General features: G+C 50.5%; 1 protein-coding gene across 2 annotated transcripts; it reads left to right on the top strand.

Annotated features, from left to right (window-relative positions):
* Window positions 1–298: 298 nt before the first annotated feature.
* On the top strand, window positions 299–11,027 carry PHB1 (prohibitin 1). Of its 2 annotated transcripts, none has more exons than XM_082679303.1 (7): window positions 299–368; window positions 1,532–1,646; window positions 3,336–3,497; window positions 5,870–6,012; window positions 6,148–6,264; window positions 8,456–8,551; window positions 9,899–11,027. In XM_082679303.1, the coding sequence occupies exons 2-7, from the start codon at window positions 1,559–1,561 to the stop codon at window positions 10,109–10,111; spliced, it is 819 nt and encodes a 272-aa protein (XP_082535429.1). In that variant the 5' UTR covers window positions 299–368; window positions 1,532–1,558; the 3' UTR covers window positions 10,112–11,027. The 2 variants fall into 2 exon arrangements, with proteins under 2 accessions (XP_082535429.1, XP_082535430.1); XM_082679304.1 differs by lacking the exon at window positions 299–368 and adding an exon at window positions 383–445.
* Window positions 11,028–11,526: the final 499 nt, after the last annotated feature.

The following is an 11,526-nucleotide window of genomic DNA, read 5'->3' as shown; positions in this document are numbered from 1 at the left end:
GAGGGCTTTAGCGCCCACCTTCTCGCAGGCTCCAAATCTGCTCAGGACAGGCACGTGCATTTATCCCTCAAGAAACTACAGCACCCAAAAGGCTTTGCGGCAACCTCTGGGCCTTTAGTACCACCAAAGAGAAAGGTTTTTCAGTGCGGGCCAGCCGCTGCATGGCTTTTTGGATATTGTAGTTCATCTGCGAAGAGCCCGGGAACTAGGGTAAGGCTGCAAGCCACCCTTCCCAGAATGCACAGCGCTCGTCCCCACCAATCGGAGGCACGGATCTTGGAAGGAAGGCGGGGAAGAGGGGGGAGCTGCCCGGCGCACGCGCAATATGTTTGTCTGGGGAATTCATGTGGAGGTCAGAGTGGCAGCAGGTGAGAATGCAAAGGAATCGCCGCGGCCCGCGTCCGGGCGTCTCCGCAGTCCCCCTCTGCACTCCCATTAACCCCAGGTTTGGGCGGGCGGGGTCCATGCGTGGATCCGCCTCGTGTCGGAGGGGAAAGGGGGTGAGCACGGGAGGAGCCAGGGGTTGCGTAGAGTGAGGTAGGTGTGTATGGGGCCAGAGTGAGGAATAATCTAGAAGCTCTTAGGAATGGAAAAGCTGAGGGGTCGGGACTGGGCATCCTGGTCTCAGGAAAGATTTAAGTGCACGGGGAGAGATGAAGGTAGAGACGTCGAGGTCTGGGGAGCAGGTAGGGAGGCTGAAGTGGACGACGGCAATGGGGCGGAGCGAGACAGAGTTCAGTGGAGTAGATTCTAGTGAGGTCAGCCGTGCTCGCGCCCACCCCGCCTCAGCCCCCCTTCCCCCACCCGTGCCAGGGCTCTCCCTCGGGGTGCAGCTGTTTAGGGCCTTTCTGGCCCGATTGACTCTCGTGATATGTTGACCCCATTCTTAACGCCTGATGTTGAGAAGCCGCGTGGTGAGGAGTTAAGATGTGCCTTTTAGAATTAGACCTCTAGGTTCTAATCCTGGTAGCCCTCCTCATTGCTGCGTGATCTTAGGCTCCTGGTGTAACTTAACACTTCTGTGTGCCTCAGTTTCCTCATCTGTAGTTATCTACTTCATACGGGTTGGTGTGAGGATTAAATACGGAAATTGCTGTTAGAAGACTACCTAGTATAAAGGTCAGCTCTTATTGTTATTTTGTTCTTGGAATCACATGCTTTTCTGAACCAGAATTGCACAGAACCAGCCTCGCAGCCTCTGTCCTGGGGCCTGACTGTCCAGGAAATGGGAGGGTGTTTGGTGTGGGGCTAAGTTCTCTATGGGTATCAAGCCCATGCCTCCTTCCAATTTTGAACCAAGGACCCCAGACCCTTTCTCTTAAGTAGTAGAGAAAGAAGAAAAGCGCAGAGGGATCGAGTGTACACTTATACAAGCTGCAGAGTGTTATTTATGAAACGTCCTTCAGTCGATAATTCAGAGCTCTCAAGAGTGGGGGAAGAAACAGCCAACTCGACAGGTGCATGTGATGCCTCAGAGAGGGCTTTACTCTGAGGATTTTGGGATTGAATTGTTTTGTTTTTACCCACTTAGGTGTGAGCAGGCCCAGCAGAAGGAGACATGGCTGCCAAAGTGTTTGAGTCCATTGGCAAGTTTGGCCTGGCCTTAGCCGTTGCAGGAGGCGTGGTGAACTCTGCCTTGTATAATGGTGAGGCGCTGAGGGGTGGTGGGTCACTGCCCTTTGCCAGAGGACTTCTATTGGTCTGCATAGCCTGTGTGACACTCCTGTTGGCAGCCGCTGTCCGTGAATGTGTTTGTGACCAAGAGGGCTCACCTGCTGCCATCCTGCACCACATGGTTGCACCAGGGCCTCTGTCCTTGTAGCCACAGGTTCTCCCAGAGCCTTTATTCCCAAGAGCCTCCCAGCCCAGTTGGGCGTTTCCACCTGCTCTTGTGAATTTAAAGTGATGCTGCAGCAGAGTGCCAGGATTTCGCTGGCCAGCTGAAATGGAGAGCTCGTTGGTTCTCTTCTGCCTGTGTGTGGAATAACTCAGCAAGGGTTCTAGCCCTTCGGTGACCTTGTCCTGAGTAGGAGCTTTGCTCTGGTGTGGTTGAGTCTTTCCAGAGAAAATATCTTTGAGATGCACTGCCCAGCTTTTAACAGTGTGCTGGGTGTTTAAGCTGGCTTTTCCACTTTTCTTTGTGACCATAAGCAAGTCACTTTCCCCTCTGCAGGCCTCAGCTTTCTCATTGGTCAAGCCACAGGATCGAAGTGCTTTATGTCTAAGACCCCCTCCACCTCTGATACTCTCTAGCTTTCACTGTTGGAAAGTAGCAGTAGATCGACCCACCTCATGTGTGACCCTGACAAGAGGAGGATTACTTTCAGAGTGAAGGTGTTTGGGCCAACTGTAATGTCTAAAAAGGCAGAGACAGAAAACAGCTGGTCAGAAAAGCCTGCTCTTGGGCTGCCCTGGTGGCACAGTGGTTAAGAATCCGCCTGCCAATGCAGGAGTCACGGGTTCGATCCCTGGCCCAGGAAGATCCCACATGCTGTGGAGCAACTAAGCCCATGTGCCACAACTACTGAGCCTGCGCTCTAGAGCCCGTGAACCACAATTACTGAGCCCGTGTGCCACAACTACTGAAGCCCGCGTGCCTAGAGCCTGTGTTCCACAACAAGAGAAGCCCGTGCACCACAACGAAGAGTAGCCCCCGCTCACCACAACTAGAGAAAGCCCGCGCACGGCGAAGACCCAACGCAGCCAAAAATAAAATAAATAAAAATAAAATAAATTTATTTAAAAAAAGAAAGAAAGAAAGAAAAGCCTGCTCTCCTTCTGTGGCGCAGCTTTATACTCTGATCTTTTTGGCCACCCCTGCATGGCTAAACAGTAGTCACCATTACTAATTTCTTTCTGAATCATCAAGACAGCTCTGTAACCCCTTCAAACCTTAGAGAAACCAATCTATTGGAAAGAAAAAGTGGGGCCTTCCATATTTTAGGATCGCCATAGGGAGGATGCTGCTTCCGGAAACACTGAGTTAAATTGGAACCAGGATGGACTGTGGTAACAGTGAAGACTGTGGTGAGTTTTAGAAAGAAGTTTTGGGAGGTGGTTCATCAGAACATCAGCAGCCAGTTGTTTCAAGGAGAAAGGATGCTGAGGAACAGATCCTGTCACCGAAGTCCTTGGGAGGACATGTGGGATGGGAAGTGATTGCTTAGTTTTATAGCTGTTCAGAGGCCTCTGGAGACCAGAAGTGTAGGAAGAAAGAGCAGGAGAGGGGAGACTTAATAAATGAATGGAAGGCACCAGGGATCTTCCAAAACCATGATCCTTTTGGTTAGAGGGTGAGGGGATTTTTCTGACCCATCATTATTCTTCATTCCTAGTGGATGCTGGGCACAGAGCTGTCATCTTTGACCGGTTCCGGGGAGTGCAGGACATTGTCGTAGGGGAAGGGACTCACTTCCTCATCCCTTGGGTACAGAAACCAATTATCTTTGACTGCCGCTCTCGACCACGTAACGTGCCAGTAATCACTGGTAGCAAAGGTGAGTCTTGTCTGTGGGTCAGGTAAAGTAGAGAGTGTCAAGGGCTGCTGTGGGATCCCGAACGGGTTGAACTTCTCGTAGTACGAATTCCTGGCATATTTTCCGTGAAGAGTTTTATGTGGCTACAGAGAAAGAAATATACAGGCGTACCTCAGAGATGTTGTGAGTTCGGTCCCAGACCACCGCAACAAAGCACATATTGTGATGAAGCGAGTCACACGAATATTTTGGTTTCCCAGTGCATATAGTTCACGCCATACTGTAGCCTGGGTGCAATAGCTTTATGGGTGCGATAGCTTTTTCTCTAAAGAAACAATATATATACAATACCTTAATTAAAAAATACCTTATGGCTAAAAAATGCCAACCATCATCAGATCACCATAACAAATATAATAATATCGGGAAAGTTTGAAATATTGCAAGAATTACCAAAATGTGACAGAGACGTGAAGTGAGCAGGTGCTGTTGGAAAAATGGTGCCAATAGACTTGTTTGACACAGGGTTGCCCCAGACCTTCAATTTGTAAAAAATGCAGTGTCTGTGAAGCTCAAGAAAGTGAGGTATGCCTATATACTTAAAATACGCACACAGTTGTACAAATTTAGAGAAATGAACAAAGATATATTTCAAGAGTTACACAGCAATCCAATTTTAAAGAAATCTAAGTGTGCCTTTGCTCCCTCGGTTGACCCTTCCCATCAGGTCTTGTTTCCCAGGGTGACTGTAAACGGATCTCCAGCCGTTCTGTTTGCCTTCACAGCTGACTTGCCCTTTGCCTTGCTTTCCAAGGCCTCTGTTTCCAGCAGTGCTGCCCTCACGTTGTTATCTCACAGGCCAAGGCCCACATCCCTGAGAGCAATCTGGTCTGACACGCCACTGGCTTCCCAGCTGGAGCCTGAAATGAATTGCTGTCATGGTTCTCCCCCCGTCGTACACACAGAGGTGCACAGGCAGTAGATGGAACGGCAGGTGCTGTCTTGGCCGTGACGTTTCTGTGCAGCAGGAGGAGGGGGTTGCATGGGTGTTGCTGTTCCTCAGCAGATGTTTGCTTTCTGTCATAGTGGCAAGCTTTGTGCTGGGTCAGAGGGTGGGGTAGTTCAAAGTTGACTAAAGCGGGAGCCTTTAGGAGCTTGGCCTAGCTAGGGAGATAGCCATGTGGACAGGCATTAGAGTGGGGCGCGGGGACTGCAGCATGGAGGGGAAGCCGAGAAGAGGGCTCCTATGAGGAACGTGCGTCTGCACTGGCACATTAGGATGAGAAGTGCGTCGGGCAGAGGCGGGGAAAGGGTACATTGGTGTTGACTGATTTGTCCTGTCGCTCCTGGCCAGAGAGAGGAGGAGCCTCCTGTGAAGGGTCTGGCCTGCCTGCTACATCAGAGGAAATCAGTGGTGGGGTGGGGTTAATCAAGAAACATATTTTAACTTAAAGGCCTAGTTCTGAACTTTCCTCCTTTTGGGGATTTCTTTCTCTACTGCTTTGCAGTTGTTCTAAGGATACATTATACACCTATCTTCAAAACTTGATAGGAACTTGCAGAGATCAGGGACGGTGTATAACCATTTCCCACTCTGGTGCCTGGTTCAGAACTCATCTCATGGGCGTTTGGTCCATATGGTTGATGACTGCAAGCAGGCCGTGACAGTGCCTTAGCTCCAAGTAGGACTGCATTGTCAGGGGAAGTTGTAATTCCCTCCCTGGGTCCTTTGACTCGGCCAAGTAATGAGAAACGGCCTCTAGATGAGTCTGATAACCCCTTACATCTGTTGCGCATTTGACAGAGTGCTTTTATATCTGTTCCTCCTTCGGTTTCTCCCAACATGCCTGGGAGGCAGATGAAATCATGCCCATTCTTACATGTGAGGAAATAAGCTGAGATGGGCTAAGGCTTAGTGATCCCGCATAATTAGTAAACAGCAGAGTTGAGGCTGCAGCCAGGCCTTAGACTGCTTGTCTGCTGGGCCCACGGTCACCTCTCTGAGGCACACTCCTTCCTTGGGCCCCATTCACTGGGCCTTGGAGAGGCCTTACCCTAGAATTCTTGGCATTGGCCTATCTGTTTTCTTAAAATATTCAGTGTTCCAGGCATATCCATGGCAACTGTTAGACGTACAATCTGAATTTACTTATATCAGAGGGCATTCAGGACACACTGAAAAGCTGTCATCACCAGAATCCTTGGAGAAGTTTTTAACGCTGATGCTGTGCTGGGTTCTCTACCAAGGAGACCACGCACAGGTGCGCCTCACCCTCTAGGATCTGATAATCGGCAACTTTACTTATAAATTATAGCAAATTTGGGGTAGGAGAGGTCATAGAAGGCCACTTTGGTTTTTACTTTTAACTCCAGCACTCCTCCCCTACCCTAAGATTTACAGAATGTCAACATCACCTTGCGCATCCTCTTCCGGCCGGTTGCTAGCCAGCTCCCCCGCATCTTCACCAGCATCGGAGAGGACTACGACGAGCGCGTGCTGCCGTCCATCACCACCGAGATCCTCAAGTCCGTGGTGGTGAGTGAACAGGGCCTCAGCCTCGAGCCCAGCCCCCAGGAGATCGCTAGGTGGCAGGAAGAGCTTGGCGGTGACTGGTTGGGACTCTGCTTCCTCATTATCCTGACCGGCTCCTCTGCCCTCCCTTGGAACCAGGCTCGCTTTGATGCTGGAGAACTGATCACCCAGAGAGAGCTGGTCTCCAGACAGGTGAGCGATGACCTCACGGAGCGAGCAGCAACCTTTGGGCTCATCCTGGATGACGTATCCTTGGTAAGGGTCTTGGGGTGCCTGCAGGGGAGGGTGCCTGTTTCCATATCTGGGTAGACGCTGTGAGGTCCTACCTTCCGCTTTCCTCAATGAAGGCTTGAAAGCATGGACCCTTCTTGGTGGCACGTGGCAGTCTCCTCGGGTTTGTTTTCAGAAGAAGGTTCTTTTACCTCCCCTGTGCCACAGACATTTTTCTTTTAACTTTTGGCCCTGACCACTAGATTTTTCACCTTCCCCAAACTGAATGTTCCCCCGAGTTCCCCAGGAAGTGATGTCCTGCTAACCCTGTTGGACACAGGCAGAAATTGCCGGGTAGAGACTAGAGAACAGCTGGGATAGTCTTTCTCCCTAGCACAGACCTCCCAGCCTGACCCCGAGGAATTTCCTAACACCTAGGGTCTAAAGCACAGTCAGGTGAGCTCTGGGGCCTCCCCATGAAAGGTGACAGAGTGTAAATGAATGGTTCCGTTGCCCAAAGCCTGGTATGGGAGGCAGGGGCATCTCTGAGGCATAAGCTATCCTCTTGAGACTGTGTGGTCTGTGTATTTATATGACACTGAATGCCGCAGTGCAGACAGAAAGCAGTACAGGCAGGATAGCATTTCAGATCGAGGAGGGTGAGGGGAAGGGGTCGTGTTTCTGATTCTCTGGGGAAAATCATTTGGAGTGATTTGTTCAGGTAGCGAGGTAGAGTGTTTCCCATTCCGTTCTCCTGTGCGTCGCTGGGGAAAGGCGCAGCTTCCCCCTCAGCACCTGTGCAGCTGTTTAAACAGTAACATTCTACATACCCTGCGCTCACCCCGGGGCACTGCTCCACTTGCAGCAACTGCCTTCCAGCCGTGGAAGGGCTCGTGGGCTCCCTCTACTGGCAAGATGCCAGGCTGCAGCCATTTGGCTCCTTGGACCAGAGTGGTTCCTCAGGCTCTCCCACTTAGTGTTAAACACTGTGGCCGTGAGAACACACTAAGTAAAAGCCTGAGGAGAAGCTTGACATTTTGCTAGACTTTGACCACATACTCCATTCTGGGGAAATGGGGGTTGACCACAAGAAACCATATCTAAGAGGTGTGAGAAGAAAATTAGGTTTCATGGGGAATTTGCTGCCCTCAGCTGGCCCTTTTAGAAAGAAATTTTATTCCTTAATTACGCATTTCTTTTTCATTGCTCAGGATTGTATTTTCTTTCCCAAACTTTGAACAAGAGTCCAGAAATGGAGCAGGCGAGCTAGAACAGCTGCAGTTTAAGAGTTAGGAGGGTTAAAAATTCTGGAAGACGTTGGACTGGGATTTACTCTTCAGGAGAAGTTTTGAGCCGCTTATTTTCTTTTTTTAAAGCAGAGGTTGGGAGGGTAGTGGAGGAAATGAAACAAGTAGAATTTGGTAGCAAAACCAATGCTGTTATCCCCTTTATTCTTCCCTTTTAATAAAAAATATAGATAAATTAGACTAGGCATTAGTAGTGCTGAGATCTGTTTCCGTTGTTTGCACTGTCATTACAGATACATCACTTCAGCAAAGTCTCGGTCACTCGTGTTGTTAGGGAAGACCTATGCATAATCAGAATTTTAAACCTTCTCCCGAATCAATATCTTTACCTGCCTTCTCTTTCTTTTAAACCCTTTATCAGAAGCACTCACACATAGGGAAAACCATGATTTGCAAAATCATGGTTTGGAAATCGTCCCTCTAGTCCTCTTCCTGTTTTGTGGTGGAGATGCTGTGAGAAAGCAGTGGCCTGGTTAAGTCATAAGCAGAGAGCATCACACTCTTGAATCCCTGAGAACCAGCTGCATCCCTCACTCAGGGGCTCAGTTTTCCATCTGGCTTCCTGGGGGCTTCAAGCAGGCCATCAAAGGACCTTGGAAGAGCACTAGTCAGTGGTGGGGGTCCTGGAACCCACAGGTCTCCTCCCCTAGGGAGGTGGTCAATCGAATAGATACCTTCTGGTGCCCGTGGGCTGTGTTCTACCTGAGGGGTGCCAGAATGAGGTACAGGAGCACTTTGGGCAGCCAAGGATTCTGGGGTGTGAACTCAGCTTGGGCACGGATGTGGAGGTGGAAGGGCGTTCTGACCTCACATTGTCTCCAGCTGCTAGAGCCATTCGTGGCCTCTTCCTCCAGCGGCCGTGCGGGCCCTGCAGCAGCGCTGTCGAAGCCATTACTCTGCCTCATCTCGTGCTCACTCTCTCCCCTTAGACGCATCTGACCTTTGGGAAGGAGTTCACAGAAGCGGTGGAAGCCAAACAGGTGGCTCAGCAGGAAGCAGAGAGGGCCAGATTTGTGGTGGAAAAGGTGAGCACTCAGCCAGATGGCAGGGCCTCTCTCCCCTTTCTCCTTTGCTCAGCCTCCCTGTTTGCTGGGTGGCCTGGAAATTCATCATCTGTCATCTCTTCCGGGATCATCGGAAGGGGATTGAAGGGACTGTACTCCTGCAATTGGTTCCAGAGTCTTCGGGGTCTAGTCAGGGATATGTGAAGTTATGTTCTTAAATCACGGAAGGGTAATTTTTTTTCCACGTCCCTATGATCAAAAACAGTCTCCCACAAATAAAAATGTTTCTTCTGAAATATTTTCAGCTTCACTGAGAGGTCATTTTTAACTGTGGTTACATAGTGAAAGCTGACAGCAAAAGGGATCAAACGTTGCACCAGGTGCACTGTCATCACTGGGTTTTTTTCAAGCACTAAATCCATCCAGATGTGTCAGAGTGTGCTGGGACGCAATATAGTTGCGTAGGGCCTGGTCTTTTGGTCTTTGCAAAGGCGTATTTATTTCATATATTCCCTTCTCCCCACCACTAATTCTCTTGGATTTTTATTCCTAATCCAGGACACCTTAGTCCTTAGAATCAGGCAAAAGAGAGGTATATGGGTAGACATTTAACTTTAGAGAATATAAACTCCATGTGGATGGAGACTTATTTTTTCTTTTTCCACTTTTTTTGCCTCTCTCCAGCACCTAGAACATGTCCCAAACCATGCCTGGGATAGATTCTAGGTATCAATAAACATTTGTTGAGTGGACAGTCCCAGAACCTCAGTTGAACAGCTGTCTGTTCATCTCAGACAGGCTCCACACTGTGTTCTCCTCCCGTGCTTCTGAAGGTCATGCATTGCAGATAGACGTCCTCCTGTTGGTAAGGGTAGGGGGAGCCAGGAGGCCTCGTTCTGCGTGCCTGAGTTCCTGGTCGGGAACCAGTTTAGCCCAAGAGCGACTTTAGGGAGCGTCCCGTGCCTGCCGCTCCTGCTTAGCTGCACTGGTTTTGATGAAAGTCGCTTTGACTTGGGGCTGGAGGGAAAGATGAGGATTAATTCCATCTTTCTTTCTCTCCTGCTTTCCTTGGCCTGGAGTCCTCCTGCCTTGGAGTATGTGGCTGGACTGGGTTGCTATTAATATTATTGAGGCCTTTAAAATAAGACAGCTATTTACATAGCCAACAGAAATATGTCCCTACAGTGGCAAGACAGGAGAGAGGAGGATTGGGTGGACGGTGCTTGTTGACCCTGTCTGGAGGGGGAGGTAAAGTCCCAGAGTTCCTTCGGGACCCGGTGAGGGTGCCTAACGTGGTCCTTTTGAGGCCGTAGCCGCCATCCAGCACCCCAAGATGTGATCTTGGTCTTTCTGCTTCCACCGCCGTAGGCTGAGCAGCAGAAGAAGGCAGCCATCATCTCTGCGGAGGGCGACTCCAAGGCAGCGGAGCTGATCGCCAACTCGCTCACCACTGCGGGCGACGGCCTGATCGAGCTGCGCAAGCTGGAGGCGGCGGAGGACATCGCGTACCAGCTGTCGCGCTCCCGGAACATCACCTACCTGCCCACTGGGCAGTCGGTGCTCCTCCAGCTGCCCCAGTGAGACCCGCACCTCCTGGGCCATCTGGACCACAGCCCCCATGATGCTCACCACCACCTTCCTTCTCCCGCCCCAGAATCACTGTGAAACTTCATGATTGGCTTAAAGTGAAGGAAATAAAAGTAAAATCACTTCGGATCTCTAATTACTTGATCAGGTGAAGCTCTTTCACTCTTCTCATTTCCATCCCCTTTTTTGATCCGCCTCCCTACCCAGAGTTGCCAAGTGCCTACACAGACCGGCTTGGCTCCCGTCTTTGGGGCCTGCTTGGCGCTCCAGCCGAGGCACTGGCAGTGGGCAGAAGACAGGCAGGGCCATGTGTGTGATGAGCTGGGAGTCAGTGGGCGGCCTGAGTAGACTGGTAGCCTCCAGCCTATCTTTTATTCATGATTTGAGGAAGACGGCATGCGCAGCTGAACAACAACGAACACCGGCCTCGGTTTTTTCCAGTGGTTCCTTCACATACCCAGCTGAAGAGAGGTGCTGGGGAGGGTCAGAGAGGAAGCAATCTGTCTCTTACCGTAGGCCGATTCTCTTTAGCTGCGGGGCCAGCGGAAGCACGGATTGAAGAATTGCCCCTGTGAAGGTGGGTGGGCTGATTTGCTGCCCTACCCCCACCCCAGGGTCCTAAAGCTGGAATGGACTTGGATAATGAGAAAGCAGGCCTGGACCAAGATGTGAGTCCTCTGGCCTCCCTCTCCGCCTCCCACCTTGGTGTCTCAAATACCCGGCAGATTTCCAGCTTGAAGGATTGCATCCGGCCGGGACTACATGGGCCTGCCAGAGACGTGTGCATCCTGAGTTCCTGGCTTCCCTTGTTCAGAGACTGCCCTTTCTAGAGGGCTCTGTGCCTGTGCCTTGAAGGAAACAACCACGGGAAGAAAACAAATGTGTATAAACTGCTATCAATAAATGACACCCAGACCTTCCAGCTCAGTCTTACGGGGTTTTTTTTTTGTATGTGTGTGGGAACCGTGGGATCAGAACAGAGCATTCTAGCAGTTTTTGTGTGCACGTTTGTATCGCCAGCTAGGACAGAACCTCCAGCAGGGCAGAAAATGCTTTGGTTTCAGAAAACACTTTGTGCCGTGTTCCAGATCCAGCCCAGCCTGAAACGAATCAGTGGTGTCAAGTGAGGTTGGTTGTTACGTGGGTTCTTAGGCAGTGAGGGGTGGTGGAGGTTCGTTAGCTTCCCCCGTGGCTTTTGGGGCCAACTGGAAAGTTGTAGGCCCGCCCCCTAAATGAGGGGTTGACAAAATGCAGGTGTGCCAAGCCCTCGGCGCACTCTGGTTAGACTTCTACATACATGAGGTGGCTTCGGGTGCTCTGCCTGTGGCGGGCTTGTATTGCTTATTCTGCTTTGCTTTGATGAAGAAAGGCCTTGGCCTTTGAAGGGGGGCCAGGTTTATGCACTTTGA

The sequence above is a fragment of the Grampus griseus genome (genome assembly GCF_964374135.1).
Source record: "Grampus griseus genome assembly, chromosome: 20".
Taxonomy (NCBI): Eukaryota; Metazoa; Chordata; class Mammalia; order Artiodactyla; family Delphinidae; genus Grampus; species Grampus griseus.
The sequence above is the reverse complement of the archived record's forward strand: the minus strand, read 5'-3'. Positions and strand labels throughout refer to the sequence as shown.

Excerpts from the sequence above, each read along its gene's own strand:
- PHB1 (XM_082679303.1), top strand. The coding sequence starts at position 1,559 with ATGGCTGCCAAAGTGTTTGAGTCCATTGGCAAGTTTGGCCTGGCCTTA. Across the intron at positions 3,498-5,869 it reads AGTAATCACTGGTAGCAAAG|ATTTACAGAATGTCAACATC; the intron begins GTGAGTCTTGTC and ends CCCTACCCTAAG. Across the intron at positions 6,265-8,455 it reads TCCTGGATGACGTATCCTTG|ACGCATCTGACCTTTGGGAA; the intron begins GTAAGGGTCTTG and ends CTCTCCCCTTAG.